The sequence below is a fragment of the Tiliqua scincoides genome, chromosome 3 (assembly GCF_035046505.1).
Source record: "Tiliqua scincoides isolate rTilSci1 chromosome 3, rTilSci1.hap2, whole genome shotgun sequence".
Lineage (NCBI taxonomy): Eukaryota > Metazoa > Chordata > Lepidosauria > Squamata > Scincidae > Tiliqua > Tiliqua scincoides.
In genome coordinates this window covers 21,927,544-21,953,429 of record NC_089823.1, presented here as the reverse complement: position 1 = coordinate 21,953,429, position 25,886 = coordinate 21,927,544, and the positions used below count along the sequence as shown (strand labels likewise).

Here is a 25,886-nt window from a genome sequence, read left to right as displayed (position 1 = left end):
TGCAATCCCTGGTTCTTGCTTTCTCCAGGTCTAGTACCAAAGAGGTACCTTTAAGCTACCTTTAAGATGCCCTGAAAAACTCTATCTCTAGAGCAGGGGTGCTCATTATGTCGATCGCGAGCTACCAGTCAATCTCCAGGTGAAATGAGTCGATCGCAGGCTTCTCTCCCGTCCACGCATTCCTAGGAGTGAGCCCCTGGCAGGCTTGTGAGCCCAGGGAGCGAGTCCAGGGAGCCTACGGAGTGAGCACCTAGCAGGCTCCTCCCTGGGAGAGGAGCCTCTGGCAGGCTTTTCTCCCGTCCACGTATCCCTGGGAGTGAGCCCCATTGACTCTACTGGGGCTGACTTACCTTTCCCCTGTTTTTGCACTGGTATGTATGGAGATCTGCCCCCCCCCCACTTCCATCTGTTGGTTCTGTGTGCAAGGGGTTTTGCACTGGTCTTGCTGTGATGTCTATACAGAGATCTTCCCTCCCCCACACCTTTCCCCTGTTTTTGCACTGGTCTGTATAGAGATCTGCTCCCCCCCCCCTTGTATTGGAATCGAGGAAGATCTGGTGAGGAGGTAGATGTGATGTCAGCAGTGGCCCCTTTAAGGGTAAGGCCTGGGCATCCAGCAGAGTGTGCTGCACAGCTGCAGCCACTTGAAGGCAACAGGGCCCTCAGGGATAGAAGAGCACCTGAGGCAGGAAGGGCTCCACTTATTTATGTGAATCAGCCTTTTCCTACATGAAGATCATTAAGTCCAAGTTCCACCATGACTGATGAACATTTGGAAGTGTGCTTGAGGCTGGCTGTCAGCAGCTACTGTCCGGACTATGCATCCTTGGCTGATTCACTTCAGTGCAAGTCATCAAAGTAAATTCAAGTAATTACAAAAAATGTTTATAGTTAATTATGTTGTGTTGTGCAATATTGGCTCATGCGGTTATGCAAGGTACACCAACATACATTGTACACATAAATGTTATATGTTATGGCGCGAACATTGTAAAAAAACTCTGGTAGATCTCTGGGCCTTGCTGGGTTTCAAAGTAGCTCTCCAGCCAAAAAAGTGTGAGCACCCCTGCTCTAGAGTCTCTGAGTTGTCAGGGCACTTGGGATAGCAGGCCCAGAATCTGAGCAGAGAGGGAGGTGGAGCCAAACATACCTGCATGATCCAAGGAGCTTTATAACCCCCATCTGTCTCAACAGCCATTCCTGGAGTTGAGACAGACTGGGGCATGGAACAGTGCAAGATGCACAGCTTAGGCTCTACCATGACTTGGAAGAAGTCTTCCAAGTCATCATTCAAGAAGAGTGCCCTGAAGAGGAAGAGCAGGAACCAGAACTGGGTACTGTTAAACCCCTGTCCCTTCTCTCTTGCAGAAAAGCACTGGGGACACGACCGGGGCTGGCAGAGCCCAAGGGAGCAGGCATCTTACCTGGGCACCCACTATCCATCTTGATCAGGGGTGCCCAAACTCCGGCCCTGGGGCCACTTGCGGCCCTCAAGGACTCCCAATGCGGCCCTCAGGGAGCCCCCAGTCTCCAATGAGCCTCTGGCCGTCTAGAGATTTGCTGGAGCACACAATGGCCCGACGCAACTGCTCTCAGCATGAGGGTAACTGCTTGACCTCTTGCATGAGCTGTGGGACAAGGGCTCCCTCCACTGCTTGCTATTTCACATCTGTGATGCAGTAGCGGCAGCAAAGGTAAGGCCAGCCTTGCTTTGCGCAAGGCCTTTTATAGGCCTTGAGCTATTACAAGACCTTCATTCATTCATATAAGTTCATCTTTAATATATACATTTATGTAAACGTATGTAAATTTATTCAAATTTTAAATGTAAATTAATTCTTTTTTCCCCAGCCCCCAACAGTGTCAGAGAGATGATGTGGCCCTCCTGACAAAAACTTTGGACACCCCTGATCTAGATCAAGGGGAAGGACTCTGCTCATTTGGCAAGGGTTCTCTTGGCAAGTCAATTACCCAGGGACAAGCCATCACTAGCAGGAGTAGAAAAAACTCCATTCACACACAACACAGGCATTCAGCAGCAAAGCAAGCCCCTACATGAGACAAACTGCATAATTAATTAAACTCTGAACAGAGGAGCTTTTCCTTATGATTTTGAGTTCAAAAATCAAAAACACTTAATTCAGGATGTCTAGTGAACAGTTTCACATTGACTCCATGTTTTAAATGGTACGATATTAAATTTAAATACATGGAAACTTTTGTGCTGGAAGCTCAAGCTGCTGGCCAAGGTAAATCATTATCTGAAACAGTGGCCGCAAGGTACTAAGAACCGAACAACTCATTAAGATAAGAGCTGTGACTGATTTCCTGATTTTAAAAACTCAAGTATAGATGGGGGTGGGAGAGGTACAAATTGCAGAAGTGGCACAGAAGGTATTTAATACTTTCCTTTGTGTCATTTTCTTCATCTATATCGGGGTGGGCAAACTTTCGGCAGGAGAGCCACCCACTTCATCTCTCTGACACTGTGTCAGGGCCAGGAGAAAAATTTTTCAAATTTGAATAAATTTACATAAATGAATACTGATAATAATGATAATAATCAGAGACAGAACGTACATGAATTAATGAATTTTACTAGGCTTATTTATAATACACAGGGGAACTATAATACAGGCTGTAGATCCACATGAGAACCATGAACTGTTTGTTGCAGTGAAAACCTACAGACCAAGCCAGACACACATGGAGACTTGTTGTTCAGAGGCAATGGGGGTTAAAATAATGCCCAGGAAAAAGCCAAAAACACATGGAGACTATAAAAGGCCTTGCTCTAACTTGGCACACAGCTCACATCTGGTGGTTGCAACCAGTGTCCATGGGCCAGAGGCTCATTGGAGACTGGGAACTCCCCGAGTGCCAGATTGGGGTCCCATAGGGCTGCAAATGGTCCCCAGGCCAGGATTTGCCCACCCGTTCTATATCACATGCACCACATGCACCACAGTTGCTACTTGCTACATGGCCATTTCTTTGCTCACAGAATAAAAAAGCAACTTAGGAAGGGAAGAAATTTAGACCAAGAGAATGGCACAAAGCAATGGGGTACAAAACATCCCTCCTGCATTTATTATTTATACCCTACCCATTGCCCAGTAACAGCTGCATATACTATGGCTTTCAGTATCCAAGGCTGCATAAACAGTGGGCCTCTGTATCTGCAGGGTATCTGTTCCTGGAACCCCCCGCAGATACCAATTTCTGGAAAACTGAATCCTCAAGCCCTAGAATATATTGCAATGTATTCCTCTTACTAAGCAATAAAGGTATATGGATTATACAGCAAAACAGACCACAAGCATGGAAAGTTACTGCTTACTAACATACATAAGAAAAAAGAAACACTTAAAAACAGAAAGTATGTTAGCCACACTACCCAGAAGTGCCACTTACTTTCTTGGTTATCTTCAATTATTTCTTCAATGATGACATCTGGAGTAGAATCTGCCCAAAGTACACCAGCATTACATTTCTGAGTGAACAATAGATTCATTTCTTGGCATTGGGTATCGTTTCCTTGGAGACACTCAGATTCTTGCCCAAGAACTACTGAATCAATGCCTCCAACGAACTGTTTATGTTTTCTGCACATTCTAGGTGAAGCAGGTTTGAATTTATCTTCCACACTGCTAGTCTGTAGAGGGCAATCTCCAAAGTGGCTCCTAAATTGAGAATTTGTTCTGAAAACATCAAAGAGTAACTATCACTTTCACAAGGAAATTTAAACAAGCTGTATGATTAATAAAGTGTTCATGGGCTTTAAAGTGACATGCTTTCAATTAATGGACATAACATAAGGTAATACGCGAGGGACTCATTCAGATGCGTAATGGTGTCGCACAACCTGAATGAGCCTAAGGGAGCACTAACAGTGCAGGCTAACATAGATGACAGTTCGGAAATACATATGAACTAGGAACTATGGTTTGGGAATTAACTATAATCAGAATAAACCAATACCAAACTGTGGTTTAACAACCATAGTTCCTCTGAGTTTGTACTGAACACAGAACGGCAGTTCATTCTAAAGTAGTTTTCAGTCTCTTCCTTGCATATGAAAGAAGAGGGAGGATGCAAGTCTATGCCTCCTTTAAGCTTAATAAACTCCATAACACCACCAGGCAAAAGACGTCTGCATACAAACAATTGCACATACAAAACATGCTATCTGTAGCTACTCTGAATTTAAGATATTTAATGTTATAAATTATATGGTTAGGTCTCAGCAGAGTGTTGCACTCTGTCGAAATTGCGTAACTGTAAGCAGTAAAATAACACCAAAAAGTGTTGCCAATAGAAAGTATGATTAATTCCTAAATTGATGATTGGGATTGAAGCACCTAATCAAAAGTTCAAATTTTCCTTATCTTAACAGAACTTTTCCCTTAACTGAAACCATTCAAGCAACTCTCAGTGTTTAATGATATTTGTGTTATGCTTCGTAATTTAGCATTTTTTAAATCAAATGGATGACAGTGATAAAGGTTTTTAAAAGTATACACATTACTTTCAATTATCGTACCTCTGACATTACAAGTCCTAATTACAAATAAAGTCTCACAATTGTCCTGGATTGTGAAATAGTTTACTGCTTATTTCTGTACTCCCCTCATTTTGCTTAGTCACAGTTGAAGCATAGCCTGAACAAAATGCATAACTGCATCATTTAAACATAACATGATCAAACTGATGAAAGAGTAAAATGGGAAGAAACATGTCAGTCACCACTTTTCTAATACAGAAGAATAACACAACAACCAAAGAGATTACTTACACATTAGGTAAGTCTAAGGAGAATTTTCCTATATTTTCATGCACTGAGGTAATTTCCTCACATTCCATGTAAAACCTGTGCAGATAAAGGTCAAGCAATTTTATGAATTGCTACAAATACAATATATTCCTAAGACAACTTCGCATAAAAGGTTCAAGGTACCATACAATGACATTTAACTTAAGTCACAAATACATGAAATTTAACATAAGAACAGCCCCACTGGATCAGGCCATAGGCCCATCTAGTCCAGCTTCCTGTATCTCATAGCGGCCCACCAAATGCCCCAGGGAGCACACCAGATAACAAGAGACCTCATTCTGGTGCCCTCCCTTGCATCTGGCATTCTGACATAGCCCATTTCTAAAATCAGGAGGTTGCACATATACATCATGGCTTGTAACCCGTAATGGATTTAGAAATGTGTAAAAGCAAACATCACAGGTACAATGAGTTCTCAAAATATTCATAATTACATTAAAACAAGGGACATCTTTAAACACATTAAAAGGGAATCGGTTTATTTTCTGATAGTAGTGACAAGCCTTTCTAGGAAGACTATACTACAGAGTGGGCATCATTCCTAAAAATGGTCCAGTCTGTTCATTTTTAGAAACCACGTCCCTTAAAATGGAACACTGATGACATCTTCTCTTAATTAGAGTCAGAAAGAGAAAGTGCATGGATAACGTTGCTTCTTTGGATAATAGCTCAGTTAACACAATTATCTCTGAATAATCAAGGAAGGGAGTAGCAAGTCCACACATGCCCCCTTTCTTTTTAGGTCTACTCAGAAGTAAGTCCTATTTTGTTCAATGGGGCTTACTTTCAGGTAGGTGTGGTTAGCATTGCAGCCTCAAAGTGCTGCAGCTGTTTTTTTTTATTTCTAGTGTATAATTATAACACTTTCACCCCCATTTTGTGAGGTGTTGTGTTGTAATGGGGAGCCGTGGCCAATGGCCACAAGGATCAGGGGAGCCGCGGGCCAGAAAAGTTCGAGAACCACTGACATAGAGGATTGCAGCCTGAAAGTCAGCTCCTTCCATTAAGAACTTTTTCTTTCCACTAGAAGTGTGCATCCTCTGGAAGGAGGGCCTGTCTGGAAAGGAGCCCACCCCAGGGAAAGGTGACTTTTTGAGAAGTGTCTGATTTAAATATCATACGAGGGCACAGTCATTTTCTGGGCATATTTGCTTAGGAGAGATCTCTGTTTATGTCAAATGCAAAACTAGAAACATAGGGAACTATGCCCCAGAAAAGAAGCTTGTGTTTTATGACAGGCTTGCAGGATTAGATGCACTGATATTAGTCCCTGAAAAATATTCTGTGGAAATGCACCATTCCGAGCATTACGGATTTCATATTAAAATGATAAATGGTATACCTAACTCTATCGACCCAAACAACTTTACCTTGTAAGTAAATTTAATTTATTTCAGTGTTTCCAAATAAAAGTGCTCAAGTTTATGATTTATGGGCAACTTCTTACACTGCATTTTAAAGAGACAGAACACATTAGGATGCAGTTGTCTCTGAGAGAATGCTTTTGATCAGATATTTTCAGAGTTCATAATGCTACTTAAGACAGAACTGTATGTGTGGGAGGTGTGCCAAGATTGTAAAATATTCACGACCTGGACGCCCTTAAAGGGGGATTGGACAAGTTTCTGGAAGAAAAATCCATTACGGGTTACAAGCCATGATGTGTATGTGCAACCTCCTGATTTTAGAAATGGGCTGTCAGAATGCCAGATGCAAGGGAGGGCACCAGGATGCCCAGTTATCTGGTGTGCTCCCTAGGGCATTTGGTGGGCTGCTGTGAGATACAGGAAGCTGGACTAGACGGGCCTATGGCCTGGTCCAGTGGGGCTGTTCTTATGTTCTTATGACCCTGTGACAACTTAGGGCCCAATCCTATCCAATTTTCCAGTACTGGTGCAGCTATGCCAGTGGGGTATGCACTTCATCCTGTGGTGTGGAGGCAGAGGCCTCCTCAAGGTATGGGAACACTTGTTCCTTTACTTTGGGACTGCACTGCAGCTGCACTGGTGCTGGAAAGTTGGATAGGACTGGGCCCTAAGACTGCAACCCTAACCTCACTTTCCTGGGAGTAGGACCAATTGAACACAATAGAACTTACTTCTGAGTAGACTTGCTTAGGACTGTGCCCTAACAAAGTAATGTGGCACAAGTTTTTGTAAGCTAAAATTATTTCATCTACCATTTTTACATCGCCATCTTCTATAATACAGTAATAATAATAAATTTAATTAATTAAATCATGGGGGCACCAAAATGTTAGTTTGCCCCAGGTGACAGATGGGCTAGGTCCATTCACACCACGCCAATTCACGCCACTGCAATGAATTTCTAGATTTTCAATACATTAACAGCCCAATCCTAACCTGCACCAGCCCAGCCAACTCCCGAGTAAGGCACATTTGCAACACTCAGAAGCCAGTGAGGGGGCCTGCGCCAGCTCAAATTCCAGTCTGGAATGCCCCCTCAGTGTTTTATCCTTTAAAGATATGATTCTAGTTCTCAGAACACACCTCTGAAAAGATAATACTGTTGATTTGTAGGCAAACTGTGGTTCTCTCTATCGCACGAACACAGAACAAGGAGAAGAGGGAAAGAGAGCGACACTCAAGTCTAAAGCTAACTACTGCTTCTCTAAGTAAAATCAGTGCTGCTTGTGCATGGTCTGATATGAAATCTACATATTATCATAGAGAATCTCTGCTATCATTTAAAAACCAGAGATTACTAGTCTATGCAATTATAGCTTTTCCCAAATTAGACTGTATCCAACCAAGCCATCTACAAACAAAATAAAAAATATGAATTTTGCAACATTCCTACACTGTCCAACCAGAATGCAGTACGCAATAGGTTTAATTTAAACTTTATTCTGGCAACCAAACTAATCATCTTTGATCATATGGTGTAAGTTATTACCCCATTCTCCCCTAACAGCCAGTACACAAAATTCTAAGCTGCCTGAAAACAATTTCTTGAAACAGTTCTTTCATAATAATTTTATTATTATTAACAATATTTATATACTGCTTTTCAACGAAAAGTTCACAAAGTCATTACAGAGACAAACAACTAATGGCTCCCTGTCCCAAAAGGTCTCACAATCTAAAAAGATGCAAAAAGAACACCAGCAGACAGCCGCTAGGAAAGACACTGCTAGGGTGAGGAGGGCCAGTTACTCTCTCCTCCCCCCCCCCCCCCGCTAAATAAGAGTACCCACTCAAAAAATGCCTCTTACCCAATTAGCAAGTGGTATATTTCCTTTATGGATATCACAAGCTTAAAAAAAATCAGCAAGTTTTAAGAACAGTAATTTTATTACTTTAGCCATTATTAGGCCAGTATTAGTCATTCTGGTATAGTTAGTGCTCTGAGAACTTACCTTGGAAGTGTTCTTTTTTTCAGATTATCTACTTTTAAGACTTCATCCTCAATTGTAATTCTTAAATTGCTGAGAACCTAGAATAATAAAGTCCTAATTTAATTTGTGGTACAATATTGTATAGTGATTTAAACAGTAATAGAAGCCCAGCAGAAGTGTATACTGCAAAGGAAGAAGGACTCAGCTAAGTCCAGGAGGGTGCCCGCATGGCTAACAAGCCAAGTCAGAGAGGCCATAAAGGGCAAGGAAGCTTCCTTCCATAAACGAAAATCTTGCCTTAATGAGGAGAATAAAAAGGAACATAAAGTGTGGCAAAAAAACGTAAGAAGGTGATACGGTAGGTCAAGAGAGACTATGAGGAACACATGGCCAGCAACATTCAGGGGAATAAGAAAAGCTTCTACGAATATGTTAGAAGCAGGAAACCCGCCAGAGAAGTGGTTGGCCCTCTGGATGGTCAGGGAGGGAAAGGGGAGATGAGATTTAGAGATGGCAGAGAAATTAAATGAATTCTTTGCATCTGTCTTCACAGCAGAAGACCTCAGGCAGATACCGCTGCCCTAACGGCCCCTCCTGACCAAAGAATTATGTCAGATAGAGGTTAAAAGAGAAGATGTTTCAGGCCTAATTGATAAATTAAAGATCAATACCGTGTTTCCCCGATAATAAGACCTATCCCGAAAATAAGCCCTCCCCTTACTGTGTAAGATTCCTCTAAAATAAGCCCTCCCCGAAAATAAGCCCTATTGAGATTGCTACTGTAGTGAAGGTGATCCCCTGCGCTACACGCTACATTACGGTACCCTCTGTATGCACCGTCCCCCCCCCCCCGGGTGAAACGCACGCCGCGCTCCGAGCTGCATCCAATCAGAGCTGCAGCAGTGAGCGCGTCATCCTGTTCTTCCCCAGTGATTTGCTTGCTGGCGCCATTGAGAGCAGTGCCGCGGAGGAGAGCTGAGGCAGGACAACATAAAAACCCGGTATGTAAGCAGGAGTGAGGGGGCATGATGGAGGATAAAAGAAGAACTCAGGAGGCATGATGGAGGATAAAAGAAGCACTCAGGGGGCATGATGGAGGATAAAATAAGCACTCAGGGGGCATGATGGAGGATAAAAGAAGCACTCAGGGGGCATGATGGAGGATAAAAGAAGCACTCAGGGGGCATGACGGAGGATAAAAGAAGAACTCAGGGGGCATGATTTGTTCACATTTACCTGTTTATTAAAATTGCTGTCAATGTTCATTAAATTAAGCCCTCCCCTGAAAATAAGCCTTCTGGTGTTTTTCTGTCCAAAAAAAATAATAAGACAGTGTCTTATTATCGGGGAAACACGGTAAGTCACCAGGCTCTGATGGCATCCACCCAAGAGTTATTAAAGAACTAAGAATGAAGTTGCTGATCTCTTGACTAAAATATGCAACTTATCCCAAAAGTCAGCCAAGGTGCCAGAGGATGGGAGAATAGCAAATGTCACGCTGATCTTTAAAAGGGAAGGAGAGGGGACCCGGGAAACTATAGTCCGGTCAGCCAATTCTGGGCAAGATGGTGGAATGCCTCATCAAAGATAGAATCTCAAAACACATAGATGAACAGGCCTTGCTGAGGGAGACTCAGCATGGCTTCTGTAAGGGTAAGTCTTGTCTCACAAGCCTTTTAGAATTCTTTGAGAAGATCAACAGGCATGTGGATGCGCGATAACCCATGGACATTATATATCTGGACTTTCAGAAGGCATTCAACACAGACCCTCACCAAAGGCTACTGAGAAAACTCCACAGTCAAGGAACTAGAGGGCAGGTCCTCTCATGGATTGAGACCTGGTTGAAGACCAGAAAACAGAGAGTGGGTGTCAATGGGCAATTCTCACAATGGAGAGAGGTGAAAAGCGGTGTGCCCCAAGGATCTGTCCTGGGACCGGTGCTTTCCAACCTCTTCATAAATGACCTGGAGATAGGGTTGAGCAGCAAGGTGGCTAAGTCTGCAGACAACACCAAGCTTTTCCAAGTGGTGAAGACCAGAAGAAATTGTGAGGAGCTCCAGAAGGATCTCTCCAAGGTGGCAGAATGGGTAGCAAAATGGCAGATGCATTTCAATGTCAGTAAGTGTAAAGTCATGCACCTTGGGGCAAAGAATCAACACTTCACATATAGGCTAATGGGTTCTGAGCTGTCTGTGACAGATCAGGAGAGGGATCTTGGGGTGGTGGTGAACAGTTTGATGGAAGTGTCACCCCAATGTGCAGAGACAGTAAAGAAGGCCAATTCTATGCTTGGGATCATTAGGAAAGGTATTGAGAACAAAACGGCTAATATTATAATGCCATTGTACAAATCGATGGTAAGGCCACACCTGAGTACTGTGTCCAGTTCTGGTCACCACATTTCAAAAAGTACATAGTGGAAACGGAAAAGGTGCAAAAGAGCAACTAAGATGATTACTGGGTTGGGGCACCATCCTTATGAAAAAGGCTACAGCGTTTGGTCCTCTTCAGTCTAGAAAAGAGGCGCCTGAGGGGGAACATGATTGAGACATACAAAATTATGCAGGGAATGGATAGAGTGGATAGAGAGATGCTCTTTTCCCTCTCACACAACACCAGAACCAGGGGACATTCACTAAAATTGAGTGTTGGGAGAGTTAGGACAGACAAAAGAAAATTTCTTTAATCAGCGTGTAGTTGGTCTGCCAAACTCCTTGCCACAGCATGTGGTGATGGCATCTGGCCTAGATGCCTTTAAAAGGGAATTGTAGAAGTTTCTGGAGAAAAAATTCATTATGGGTTACAAGCCATAATGGGTATGTGAAACCTGATTTTAGAGATGGGCTATGTCAGAATGCCGAATGCAAGGGAGGGCACCAGGATGCAGGTCTCTTGTTGTCTTGTGTGCTCCCTGAGTCATCTGGTGGGCCACTGTGAGATACAGGAAGCTGGACTAGATGGGCCTATGGCCTGATCCAGCAGGGATGTTCTTATGACTTCTGATAAGCAATGAATATTGCTTCCAGTGCTGAAGCACAAGTGAAACCACTTCATCTGAAATTAGAGACTCTGAATCAGTTATGCACAGAGCATGGAGCTAGTATTTGTTCACCTGGCTCCCCTCTTTCAAAAGAGCTATATTTCTATTCTTGCTCTGCTGTGATCAAAAAGGTATTACTTGGATGCATGTTTGTACTAATGGCAAAAGGACATGCGTGCTGTCGTTCTTATGATTTCTCAGCTTCTCAGTTCTTTTGTTCCTTGTGCCATAGTAGCTCCTATAGGGACTAGGGTGCTGTGGCAACCTTTTGGTATGTGCATACATGATGCCAGGGGGAGCTCTCCACATTTGGCAGGATGACTGTTACTGTATTGCTCAATCCTAGGGCCTGGTAGGTTATTACCCCAGGAGCAGCTGCTCATTAGCCCTGCACCAGCTGTAGTTTACCCTGCTGGTGAGTCGCTGGTTGCTGGCATTGGAACTGGAGGGGCAGTGATTGGCTCCTTGGACATCAGACAGGCGCTGCTCAGATATCCAGACTGCCTCTCCATGGACAACAGGTTATGTTTTTATGGACAGAGGAAGTGCCAGGGTAATATTGTCTGGCCTTGTGCTATTTCTCTTTCACTTTCATGTCGAACAGTCTTAGGAGGTCATTGCATTAGCATAATTGTAGCCTAAGGGAAAATCTAGATGTGTCACATGACTACAAAAATGCCAGTAAGCCTTCCAGTTATTTTATTTTAGGAAGCAGCATGAGGAACAAAACTGGCCAACAATATATCAGGGAATGCAGGGGGCTTTGATAGTTCACCCCGTCATGGTTCTGATTCTAATCACCCCCACCCCATGCACAGGTCTGAATGGCAAAAAGCTTCCATTGGCTTTCAATTTCAGCTTTATTCCAATAAAAAGAATGCAGGTAGGAGAATGCTGCAAAATGGACCTCAATTTTTTATTTTACTTAATGATTTGTTTAATGTAATAAAAACAGATTATCTTAATTCTGTGTTTTTGCCTCCATTTTTAACTGATTTTTGCACTACCTCAGGAAACCTATTTATTGGTGCTGAAGGTAACAGTTGTTAAAGAGTAGTATATAAATCATCATCATCTGCAGTGATTCACTTCTAGAAGATAAGTCTCTTCCACAAACGATAATTACCAAGAAGTGGAACACCTCAGAACAAAAACCAAGGAACAAAATTATTTAAAATTCAAATTACCTGGCTTAAATTATAGCAAGTCTTTAAAGAGTGCTTTGCCTTCAACTCTCTTGCCATCTTTATGGCTGCATCCAAGTTCCTTCTCTTCTGTGTAACGCACACCTGAACTTTACGTACATCAGTTATATAGTTCCAGGTGTTTGTTTCCAGCTCTGCCTGTAGTTTCCTTTTCCTAAATGGAAACAAAACAAAAGACAGACCTCAAAAGAACCTGGTGATATTCTACAAAATAGAAGTTTGACCACTAAAAGCACATTACACAAAAAAACCAAAACATTTCCATTTTGTAAATAAGCAATATTCTTGAAAATATTGGGTACCATAAGATAATTAATCTTTGTGTACCCCACTGCAGCTGGGGGGGCAAGCAGGGCATAAATACCTTGAATAAATAAAAACAAGCAAGTACATTCTATTATTGGTAAGAGTTGACTCCTGAAGCCTTTTCCACAACTGGATGTAGCCACAAGGCAGTGGAGGTTTGGGATCAGAGTTTTCCTTCTCTTAGATGAGCTGCCTTTCCAGGCTGACGAGGCTCATCTATCTCGTAAGAGTACGTATGTACAGTATATACAGGTCCAGCCTATTTATAAATGGATTTTTAATACACGGATTTGACTCAACACAAATGGCCCCTGCAAATGAGAAGGAATGTGCTGATCCCTAGAGAAAGGAAAAATGCATCCCTTTAAAATCAGTTTATTATTATTATTAACAGTATTTATATACCACTTTTCAACTAAACGTTCACAAAGCAGTTTACAGAGAAAAATCAAATAACTAAATGGCTCCCTGTCCCAAAAGGGCTCACAATCTAAAAAATGCAAATGAATACCAGCAGACAGCCACTAGAACAGACAGTGCTGGGGTAAGGTGGGCCACCTCACTGAACTGTCTGAACAGTCCTTTAACAATAGCCTCCTTAATGAGAGAGAGAGGGAGCAGCTGGTAGACAATCCATCAATCCTTCTCTCTCCAGCAGACCCCTCCCTTCCCCCTGAGCATGTGAAAGAAAGGTGATCAATTTGCATTGGTGAAGGGAGGGGCTGAGTGAAGCGCCTTTGTAACTCCTGAAGACTCTTAGAGGATGACTGATTGATGAATTTTCTTCTTAATGACTCTTATTTTACATCACAAAGGTCAGCAAGGCTGTTTTTAAATCACTGGAGTAAAGAAACTTTGTTTTTTAAATTGATTTGCTATTGTGTGTTTTTTGCCATCCATGTGAGTACTTGGAATGAACCCACCAGAATAATTAGTCTCAACCTATACTGTATATGCATATACTACTTTTTCAACAAAAGTAGTTCAAAGCAGTTTACGTGGCAAAATCAAGAAATGGTTCACTGTCCCCAAAAGGCTCACAATCTAAAAAAGATAAAGAGACACCAACAACAGCTGCTAGAAGTGACACCTCACAGGATGAGAAGGGACAGATGCTCTCCCCCTGCTAAATATAAGAGGTCATTGCTTTAATAGGTGCCTCTTTGCCCACTTGGGAGGGAGAGAATCACAGAATAAGTTCATCATATGACAATACCTAACTGTCCTCAAAACAAGCAACTGAAACAGTGTCTATACCAGGAATGTCAAACTTGTTTCATACAGCAGTCCAAAGTTAGCATTCATGGTACCTGCTGAGGGCCAGAAGTTATGCCATTAAGCAGGTGATAATCACAAATACTGTGATTTGTGCACTTTGTTCTCAAATAGGAACTCATTAGCTGCAAATGATGGACGAGAAAAACATCTTGATCATGTTTTCAAGGTATGGGAGAACCAAGTATCATGCAGCTGCTCTTTCAGTAACATTACTTCAGCAGAGCCGTGTTCCCTTTAACATTTTCCTTACTGTGTGGAACAGTTAATGACCTGAGCACTAACCACTGTCATCTTAAAATAGATAACGGCCAATCTGATCTCTAGGCAATAAGTGGCGCACTGCTCATGCATCACAACTACAGCAGTCAAGTAGCATGTTTATATAGCATCATTCATACACTTCAGTATTTCAAAACCATTTGGCTCCACTATTCCAAACTGGCAAAATAAATCCTCCATCTATTGAATGCTAAGTATTCTGCTAAAATGGTTACAGACCCTCTGAAAACACAGATTTGCAGCACAAGCCTATTCAAAATTCCCATTGTGTTCAAAGGCAAACTCCTATTAAAGTGTTTATAGTACTGCAGCCTTAGACTCTAAATCAGGGTCTGTTACCAGAATTCCAGCTGGGCATGCCAAAGATTTGAGCTGGGAGTGAGACCTTATCCTTTTTAAACTTCCTTAAGATGTTGTGTCTTTCTGGGTCATACTAATAAAGATATTACTATATTGTGACTTTGAGGTCCTCTTTCTGCCTCCAGTCCAAACCATGTCTAATTTCATAAACCTACACATACTCCCTGCTCCTTTTTCCTCCCAAGCTAAAAAGCCCCTGATCATTTTGGTAGCCCTTCTTTGCAACTCTGTACAAGATACAGGCTTCTTCGTATCTTTTCCCACAATATACTTTAGGAAAGGAGTGTCAAACTCATTTCATTCAGTGGTCCAAATAGCATTTATGATGCCTGCTGAGGGCCAGAAGTGATGACATTAGGCAAGAAGTGATGTCATTAAACAGGCCATAACCAGAAATAAACACTTTTTTCTCACTTAAAAACACATTAGCTACGGAAAAGAAAATGTGCAAATCTTGATATATTTCAAGTTGCAGCAGAGTCCAATTATCCTGCAGGCCGCCCTTTCAGCATGAACACCTCAGCACTGCTCAGCAGCCAAGAGCCTGAGGGCCAGATAAAAAGCTTATGTGGGCCACATTCAGCCCCAGGCCTTACATTTGACTCCCTTGCTTTAGGAGATGTGAACCAAAGCACACTTCTATCTACATAGTACACATGCCTGCAACACTTCTATCAGTGATCTGTACACATTGCCTGGCTTTCCAGCATTAGAGAAGAGCAGAAAGAGGTAAGACCCCATAAGAACCACTGAACATTTGCAACTCATCAACTCAAAGAAGGTAACAACCCAATAACTGAGAGATTCCAATTACTAGGCTGGTCAGGATAAGCAGCTTCCACAGGTCTAATCAGGTCTGCAGGCTTTATGTTTTACACCCCTGGACTATTCAATGTCTTCTACTGCAGTTACCAACCACCCATTACAGGAGTACTCCTGCACTATTTGCTCTTCATGGTACATACTTTGGCAAAGCAAATGAGTACAAACTTTACTGAAGACCAGAGAAAAAAGGAAGGATATGTAGGCTAATAGTAAAACTACACATTACTCAAAGAATGCTTCAGAAACTGAAGTGGATAGGTGTGTAGATAGGGCAAAGAAGCCGTTAACCTTTCTTGTCTGCTCCAATTCCAGTCTGGGTCACATATCCCCAAACATGGACTATTTTGCAAAGAAAAAACAAGTATACAGAGGTATAGTAAATGTTTAATTAGATATGCAGTTTGACTCCAACGCCTTTATCAAGATGCTTAAATGTAAGACAGTGGCTAATTTCACCCACTACAGCTAATCTAACCTAACGATTGACTGGCAGAATTAAAAAGTCATTTACAAAAATCACAAGGGAAGGAAAGAAAAAACTAGAAGATACATGTTTTGTAATATACTGGCTTTAACAGCAACTACAATTTCACTCATATGAGAAGAACAAAAATCTTTCTACTGACATGATGGTAAAGCCTTGACCAACAATTATGGTGAATCCAATGCATCTGTGCACACAAAAGATTCAATACTATCTCTATTGGATCTCAGACACAGGAGGAGAGAGTGGGACCATCATAAAGGCAGGCATTTCACTAGTGTTACAATGAATTATTTGCACTCAGAGAAGCAAAGCCATGCAAAAATGTGTATTTCGGCTGTAATTTCCAGAGACATCTCTTAAAGTCACCACCACCCCAACTTTTAAACCAGGTTACCTTGAATTCAGAGAAGCAGCAATATCCTCAAACTTTTTATTAATAACATCTGCAATATTTTCTTCTTCTTGCTTTATTTCAGTGACCAAGTGTCCAAGGATCTATTTCATTTTTTAAGAAATGAATTAAAATCAGATCTAAAGCTGTGCAAACACTTTCTACATAGTGAAAGTAGAGTTACAAGTTTTGTTCATCAACAATCAGTAATAAAAGCAGCACAAAAATTTTCATTTCCTGGTAACAGGGAGGAAAAAAGATAACCTAAATCAGTGGTTCCCAAACGTTTTAGCACCAGAACCCACTTTTTTAAAATGACACTATCAGAACCCATCTAGGTTTATCAGACTTTTTAAAAAGAAGACTTAAGAAAAAACAATATATTTATTTATTCATAAGTAATAACCAAAAAAGATTCTCAAACATTTATCTCCCTATGTTTACACATGCTTGAAAACTGCAGGAGCTGAACTCTCTGCAGGGTAATTAGCAGCTACAGCAGTGATTTTCAACTTTTCCATCTCACAGCACACTGACAAGGTGCTAAAATTATCAAGGCATACCGTCCGTTTTTTGACCAGCGACAAGGCATACCATGCTGCTGGTAGCGAGCTCAAATACCCCAATTGCCCTATTAATAAATGACCCTCCCCGAACTCCTGTGGCACACTTGTGGGCCATTTGTGGCACAATGCCACAGCACAGTAGTTGAAAATTGCTGAGGTACAATATCTGACTTTGGAATGACCTCAGGCTGAGGCAATTAGTTATCTACCCTCTTATGAGTGCTGCCACCCAGGGAGGTACATAGGGCAGCAGTAAGGATGAGGGCCATCCCAGTAGTGGTACCAATGTTATGAAATTCTCTCCCCCTTGATTTACAAACTGCTCCCTCCCTGGAAACTTTTCGGGGAGGCCTGAAGTCATTTCTTTTTAGACAGGCCTTCTGAGTTCTCAGCCTTTTAAACATCTTTCTAACATCTTTTAACATCTTATGTTTGTTTTTTTTACAGGCTTGGGTTTTATACAATTGCTGCTGATGCACTTTTTTAAACTGTATTAATGTCTGACTGCTGTTTTTAAAATGCTGTTAACTTAATTGTGATGGTTTTAATTTGTGATTTAATTGTGATTTTCTGTATTTCTAGGTATGTTGTAAGCCACCTTGGGTTCCTTCAGGGAGAAAGGCGGGACAGAAATACAGTAAATAAATAAATCTCTTTCACCCTTTGACTATCCACCAAAAATCAGGTCACAATCCACCAGTGGGTTTCAACCCACAGCTTGGGAAAGAATGAAAGAATGATCTAAATTCTTGTGTTTGGGTATTAAATTTGATCAGCTCTTAATATATTAATACTTAATGAACAATGCTCCAACAGAATCTGAAGATTCTTTAAGACACATACATAACCAACATTGACCATGCCAGAATAGACATTGATTGTTTATATAATGCCATCAACATACATATTACTTTACATAACGGAAACACAGGTTCCTTATATCCTCCCTTTTAAATCTAGGATCTACACTCACTAATACTATAGTCTCATCAGTTCTCTTTTAAAAAAATAAATCCTATACCAATTATAGTGCCCTTAATACCTAACAAGATATTTTTAAATAAATTGCTTAATTTTAAAGGTCTCTTGCAAATTTCATTACATCTGCATTAAGAAATAAAAACTAATAGCAGAAAATCAATATCAACTATTCAAACTCATAGTGTTGCAAAAATGAAGGACTTTTCATTGTGGCAACACTGGAGTTAAGAGAATCCTACAAACCAGATACAAGGTCAGAAATATGGATATCTGCCCCAGGCATGTTGCCAGGAATTCTGGCTGGTCTTCACTGCCTTCTCCCTGCTCACAACTCTCTTCCTGCTCTAACTAAAAGGCACTGCCTTTTAGTTAGAGCAAGAAGAGAGTTAATGAGATGTAAACAATCACACTTTAGAATTCCAAATCCCTAATTAGTACAACAGAGCAACCAATCAAATCTTTGCCCTGCAGCCCAAACAGCATGCAGAAGGCAGTGAGGGGAACATCATCTCATAAGTGCTCTTTCTCAGCATGACAATCTTGCAATTCAAAAACAGGAATCCAACCTAGTGAGGAAGTTCCACTCCCTTGTTTCAATCAATTGAGGGTGGAGATATTCTCCCTCATTAACTACCAGAGCAGGCAACACTAAGGAGTACCTGAGGCCAGGGCTCCTCCTATTCTCTGCTAAGTCTAGAACCTCAGTGAGAAGGGGCAAGGGCTATACAAGTGGGTGGGTGTTGGGATAGGGGCCTCTTGACAAATAAGAATTGGGACTGATGCAGAACTGGGTTATACTTTCTGATTTCCTTTCCCCCTCCTAAGGAAGTGGTTGAGGGTTGCTGCCAGAATGATTTTACTACTGTTGCTGGTGTACTGAGAAGGCTTATTAGTGAGTATTGTGGATGGGGGGTTGGGTAGCAGTGATTATTGTTGTGAAAATGGCTGATGACTTAGGGGCTGGGCTTCACTGGGGAGTGATGTGTCTGATATTGGGAGGGCTCAGGGAAGAAGATGGTGCCATCATTAGGATGAAGGGTTATGAAATATATGGTAGTGGGGGTAAAGTTGGCAGCTCCAGGTGCAAAGTGGATTAGTCAGACAATCCTTTCTAGCCCATCCCCCAGCCCTCTGGCCACTGGTGACCAGGGCAACAACTTAAGTGCATGGCAGTTAAGCCCAATACTGCTGCTACTAAATGCTAGATCAGCCAAAAATAAGTTGCCATCTTTAGTGATTGGCACAACTGACACCTGGCTTACAGGTATCTAGCACATCAGCACGACCACCCACAAATCCAGAATCCAAAGGGGTGGTTTCAGGGAACTTTCTTCAATGTAAAAACTGAAAATATTTCCTACCAATTCACAGGATCTCTTTGGCCTACCTCTTCAGTCATCTTTAAACTTTCAAGATTGCTTTTAGCTACTTCTAAAGCGTTTTCAATTTCTTGTAGAGTTTGGTTGTCCTAAGAGAAACAAAGATTAGGAAACTTAGACTGCTTTTTTCAAGCTCAGAATTTCAATATTATTTCAATTTCAAATAGGATATTAAATTTCAGCAAGTAATGGGACTGTTGAATTAACGCCCAACAAAACCAGGAAGATCTGTCCAAGAGAAAACAAAACCATCCATACCTTTTAAGACTAAGAGCCCAATCCTGAGCTCGGCACTCCGGTTTTCCACCGGAGCGCACTGTCGCAAGCATGCCGTAAGGCACATCTGCAAAGCTTACTGCCTGGCCAACACCTATACAAGCCCAGGCCAGCGCCCATTGTCCACTGCTTGGCAGTGGATCACCAAGCCACAGCACAGTAAGCAGGGGTGGGGAGGAGGCATTCCACGGAAGGGGGAGGTGGGCAGAGAGGGCTGCGTGGAGGCATGACACGGAGGCAGGAGGCAGAGAAAGGGCGGGCAGGAGTCATGCCAGGGGAGGGAGGGAGGCAGGTCCCATAGAGCTCCGCTCCACTGGATCCAAGGCATTTGTGTGGGGTTCGGCGCCCTACACGAACACCTTTACCATAAGGTAAAGTGAGTACTTTAAAGTAAAGTGAGCCCCAATGTGGGGCTGCTTCCCTTACGAGGCACCGCCCACAGCAGGTTGAGGCACGCAGGATGCAGCAGGAGCCATTCTTGGTGCCACTGCAGCCATGCGCCCCAGGCAGCTCAGGATTGGGCTGCCCGTGATTAATTTTTATGTAGTGAAGTCACAAGTATCCATCATTTTCAAAGAGTCAGTGTTTATTCAGCAACATATAAACCTTTTTAGACAATTTTTTTTAATTCAGTAGTTTACCAGCCACCATGGAAGCCCTTTATACATTGAGTAAACTGCATTTTCTCAGCACTCAGGCTAGCTTAGTGGTTAAACACCAAACCCTGTACCACTTGCTACTCTGGGATTTTTCAGCTAGCAAGGCCACCTGATTTCCTTGCAGGTATCTCTCAACCATTAAGCTTTAACATATTTATTTTTATTAAACTCTTGGTAGGTTATGCCACTCCAATTCTGGAATTAACATTCAAGAAAATTGGGGAAAAAGTAAACTGCTATCTCCCTACAATCAAAGTTTAGAAAAACTATCCATGATCCATTCACAACACGTGAATAAAATCTACATTTTTTTTTGGATAAGACAAACGAACCCCCCCCCCCCCAAAAAAACCCCATTGAAATAATCTACAACATAAAAGGCATCTGGACAACAAGCAACTCACATTCATAGCTTTAAAAAAAGGTGTGCACTCTTATCCGCATTCTGGAACTGCCATGGATACCCAAAAACGCAGACATAGGCAAATGACTATCCCCACAAACTTCCCTGGGCCTCCAAATGCCTCATAAGGCATTAAAAACGTCACTTCCGATTTCTCCATGAAATAGGAAGTCGCTTTTTTCCTGCTTTAGTTCAGCAGAAGCTGGGGACAGATGAGCTCACTCTGCAAGCAGAGGGGCCAAACATGATTTGTGGATAAGTGGATATGATTTGTGGATATGGGGACCCCTGTACAATAATTTTCAACAACTGCCAGGGGGATAATTTTCGTTGGGCACTTTTAAGAATTGGAATATTGGTAAGACTGATATTGCTGTTCAACCCATTTAATTTCTCTCTAATTTTCAAAATTACAGGGACCTCAGTTTTAATTACTCCTCTATGTGTTCTGAATCCTTGTTTTATGTTCATTTTTAAAGGCAACATCAACTTGGACAACAAACCTGGGAATATTTACTTGTTTGACCAATTGAATTCAAAAGCACTTACAGTAACTTTATTTCTGAACAAATATTCATAGAATTACGACATTCATATCACAGAAGTTCCAAATATTTTATCACCACTATTTAGCACAAGTGTTTCTGTAACAAGCACAAAGCCAAAGCAACTAATTTACATACCATATCTTCTGTAGAAGTGTCCAAAATTAGTTGGCGAACGTGAGACCAATCAGGACAACAAAGCTGCTTACTCCTTCCTTTGCAGGATGAGTAACTATAATCAAATCATCAAATTATTCTTTTTGAAAAAAACCCAAATATCTTTTATGAATTTTCTCAAGCCTCTCCTGACATCATCCACTGTCATCTCAAACTTTCTATTCTACCAAACTCAATATTTCCTATCAAATGTCTAGAGATAGAATATCAAATTATGATACAAACTATGTCTTGCATAAAAGCACAATAGACTTGCCTGTGTTTTTACAAAAGATCAATAGATAATGTTTCCACTCATAAACCATTATGCAGCAACAGCCTGAAGATTCTCCATTTTGTAGCACAAAGAATCAGGTAGGATTAAATATAACAGGTGCTTTCTTTCAGATTATGTTCAGTACAAACTTGAAATTAACAGGTTCCCACAAAAACAGTAACTCTTTAAAAGCAGCACAATAAAATGAGAATTCATAGTGCACTTTGTACACGAAGAACTATGCAGTAATAATTAACATGTCCCAGGCTCACATATTATTCCATCCCTCCAGCCATAATTTTCAGAAGAAAAAAAAACTTACCCTTTAAATTTTTGCAAACTCCTAAGACGAACTTTTTGTTCAAAATCTAAAGTCAACTAAAGAGAGAAATTTATTGTGGAGCTAATTCAATATTTTTAAATCAGACTAGTTAATATTTTATTTTGATTAGTACTACAGCTCAACAGTATTCATTGGAATGACAACAACTATTGATTAAATACTATTTTGGTTCAGAATGCATGAAAAGGTGAATAGGCTTAACCACTTCTCCCCCCATTGTGCTAAACAGATTGAGGACCACCCCCATTGGTATCATTACTCAATGATTATTTCTGTGATCCTGTGTCCTCATGTTTCCAAAACAGGCTTCTTGTGCTTTCCCTACTGCAGTCTTCTTTCAAATAAATTATTTAAAAGATGAGCAACTAAGGTTCATTGCACAAGATAAAAGAATCAAATTTTACAGCTTAACACATCACAGCAGAGCCAATTCCACAAAAGCTGGAAAGGGATAAGACATCCAGAAATTTTTAGCTCTCAAAAGAAAAAGGTTCTAGCCCAGGGGTGTCAAACTTGTATCATAGGAGGGCTGGTAGCGATGTCATTAAACAGGTGATAACCAGAAATAAGCACCCTTTCCTCATTTAGGAACATTAGCTAAAAATGACAAGAGAAAATACACAAATCTTAATCATATTTCAAAATATGGGACAGCCCAATTATTATGCAGCCCACCCTTTCAGCAGAGACAGCTTAGCAGATGAGAGCCCAAGGGCTGGATTAAAAGCTTCCGCGGGCTGCATCTGGTCCCCAGGCCTTGTATGACACCCGTTCTAGCTCTTTTAATTGACAGAGGTGAAAGAAAAACATACAGCATGGTATTTCACCTTACTGCTACATAAAAAACGTACTCCCACTTCCCAATATTGTGGCCAATGAGTGCTGCCTGACTTATGGCACTTATTTTCAAGTGTTATTAAAAATACATTATGTCTTATTTATATTCTTTAATCATTTTATGTAAAACTAAATATATCAAACTACTTCTATTTAAAGACTATGCTTTTTGCACTAGCAATGCCCTACCTATGTAACTATTAATCATCTCTACCACAGAACATTCAGCTACAAGCCTGATTGCTTTGTACAACCCATTTGACCCTACAGAAACATTCAATTACTTTTGAAGCACAGTTGCCATTTTCACTACTGTTCCCGAAATTCCAAACTTGGAAACCTAAAAAAAGCAACAAGCAAAAACCAGTTAGCAAACTCATTGATTTGTTATGTAAAAATAAAGCAGCACACATTAAGAATTTACTGAATTTTGAAATAATTTCAATTATTCATCAGTTAATGATTAGTTGGCAACCTTCAGTCTCGAAAGACTATGGTATCGCGCTCTGAAAGGTGGTTCTGGAACAGCGTCTAGTGTGGCTGAAAGGGCCAATTCGGGAGTGACAATCCCTTCCACACTGGGAGCAAGTGCAGTCTGTCCCTGGTCTGTCTCCCTGGCTATGGGCCTTCCTTCTTTGCCTCTTTGCCTCAGACTGTTGGCCAAGTGTCTCTTCAAACTGGGAAAGGCCATGCTGCACAGCCTGCCTCCAAGCGGGTCGCTCAGAGGCCAGGGTTTCCCACTTGTTGAGGTCCACTCCTAAGGCCTTCAGATCCCTCTTGCAGATGTCCTTGTATCGCAGCTGTGGTCTACCTGTAGGGCGCTTTCCTTGCACAAGTTCTCCATAGAGGAGATCCTTTGGGATCCGGCCATCATCCATTCTCACAACATGACCGAGCCAACGCAGGCGTCAAGTTTCTGAATACCCCAGAGATATTTCTGAGAAAAAAGGATTTCCTTCTTCACACAGCACATAATAGTTTGTGACATTTGTTGCCAAATGTTCCTGCACTAGGAACAAGGCAAGGAGAAGCACAAGCTTCTCAATTGGGCAAGCAGATAATTGTAGCTTGTGTCAGGTGGGGGGAGGGAGAAATAGAAGCACACTCATAGTGAAACATACCATCACATCTGCTGCTCCCTTGCAATCTGCTGCTAATGCAATTTGCTTCACCACATTTCACAGTTTTGCTGGATTTAAGTGGGATTTTGGGGTGATCCAGCAGGACTTTTCTAATGGAACAGGTATGGGGGGAAGGCATTTGGATCTTTCAAAAACTTTCCCTTACCACACTGGGCTTGGTTTTGCAAAGTGTCTTTTGGCTCACACAGGATTCTCAAGAATACCAAAACAATCCTAATCACATTTAATTCAGGAATAATTATCACTGGAAATCAGTGTAACTGAGTAATCACGAAAAGGACAGGACTGTAAACTTGCAATACAGTATAAGCCATTATATGCATAGTGATATGCTTAACCCACTTTTGCCATGCCCACAGGTGTACACATTTGGTCCCTCACATTTGGTACACATTTGGTATACACAATGTTGGACAGAAATGGCTTAAGATCGCATGCAGACTGGGAGATGAAGCCCCACTCACATGCCACCAAAAGGAAGTTCTGTAATTCAAGACATTTAAACAAACTCCTGAAGTTCTACATTTAAGCAAGTGCTGTAAATAGCTAGTAAGATCCTGCATAACAATCTAACAGCCTGCATCAGGCTGCTATTTGTGTTGTTTTAACATCTGAAAAAGAGTTACCTCAGAGACAGAAAAGGACCCAAAACAAAGGAAAGCCCAGAGGTCCAAAGGATGAGAAAACCAAATTACTTGTCCAACGGGGAGGGTGTGTCTGGATTTCAACTCTTAACACCAATTATCCGCTGATTTGGAAGCAGGCTTCAGGATGCAAAATGCCTGACCAAGCTCCAGGCAGTGCCACCCTCAACAGCTGCCCCTGTTCCCCAACCCACTCAGGAGGGGCACTTCACCACAAGAGTAATGGGAGGCATGTCTCCGGAGATGGGATGGGAGCAAAGGGCCAGTCACAGCTGAGTCCCCTACCAGGATTCTGGGAAGGCACATTCAGGAGGAGCTCACTGTGCAGTGAAGGCTATGCATCCCTGTGGTCCTAAGCAGGGTGGCTCAGGCCGCAGCGGTCGCTTCAAAGAGACATAGGCTGCAATCCTATCCATGCCTACCTAGGAATAAGCCTCACTGACTTCTGTGGGACTTCCAAGTAGGCATGCATAGGATTGGGTTCTTATGCCACAATCGTATCCACACCTACCTGGGTGTAAGCCCCAATGAGCATAATGGGCCTTACTTCCGAGTAGCGATACCTAGGAGAGGGTCCCACTCCCGAGCAAGCGTACCAGGAGCGCAGCTTCGGGCCAGGCGTCTCTGCGCCGCTAGCTCGGCAGGTGGACGGAACGGCTCTTCCTTCTGAGCGCCTGGCACTGGGCGGCGTGGGGGGCCCCAGACACTTCCATGGGAGAAACCCGCGAAGGAGCCACGGCCAGCCCACGGTGCCCAGCACGCTTCCTGCGCGGCGCTCAGCGGGGCTTCCTCCTGCGGGCGGGCACAGCGAGGACCGCGCCGTCGCGTGGAGGCGGCGAGACACATGCGGCTCCCTCCTCCCCCGCTGGTCGCCCCTCCACTCACCGCTGTCCCCCGAGGAGGCGTCTGCGGGCGGCCTTCGAACGGGCGCTCCGTGTCGACGGCCTTCCTCAAACCCGCTGCCCCAGTGAGGACGGCTTCGCCTGTGGCGCAGAGTACCCGCGGCCGACGCCATTATGAGGTGCGGCCGCCTCCTTCTCGCTTCACTCTCTTCCCCAACCACACGCACCAGGTCGTCTGACCGTTAGATGGGTGTCGACTAGGTGGCGCGCGAGCGACTCTTGCTCGCTTTTCTCGTCCCGCGCGCGCTCTCAGCACGTGCGCCTCCACCAATGAGCGCGCGAGCTGCGCTGCCCAGTCCTGCGGCACGTGCGTCTCCACCAATCAGCGCACGACCTGCGCTGTTCTGTCCTGCAGCCGTAGCTGCTGCAACCTGTGCTCTTTCACCTTGTGTGGTCTAGGGGGAGTC

General features: G+C 42.5%; 1 protein-coding gene across 1 annotated transcript in view; it reads right to left on the bottom strand.

Moving 5' to 3' along the window:
• RNF17 (ring finger protein 17) overlaps positions 1-25,592 on the bottom strand; it is an 86,567-nt gene extending 60,975 nt beyond the window's left edge. The window contains exons 1-7 of the mRNA XM_066621242.1: positions 25,089-25,592; positions 19,304-19,384; positions 16,373-16,473; positions 12,426-12,597; positions 8,217-8,293; positions 4,796-4,870; positions 3,415-3,683 (exon numbers count right to left, since the gene is read on the bottom strand). Coding sequence (XP_066477339.1) covers positions 3,415-3,683; positions 4,796-4,870; positions 8,217-8,293; positions 12,426-12,597; positions 16,373-16,473; positions 19,304-19,384; positions 25,089-25,592 — 1,279 coding nt within the window. The remainder of the gene's footprint in view (positions 1-3,414; positions 3,684-4,795; positions 4,871-8,216; positions 8,294-12,425; positions 12,598-16,372; positions 16,474-19,303; positions 19,385-25,088) is intronic.
• Between the last annotated feature and the right edge of the window lie 294 nt (positions 25,593-25,886).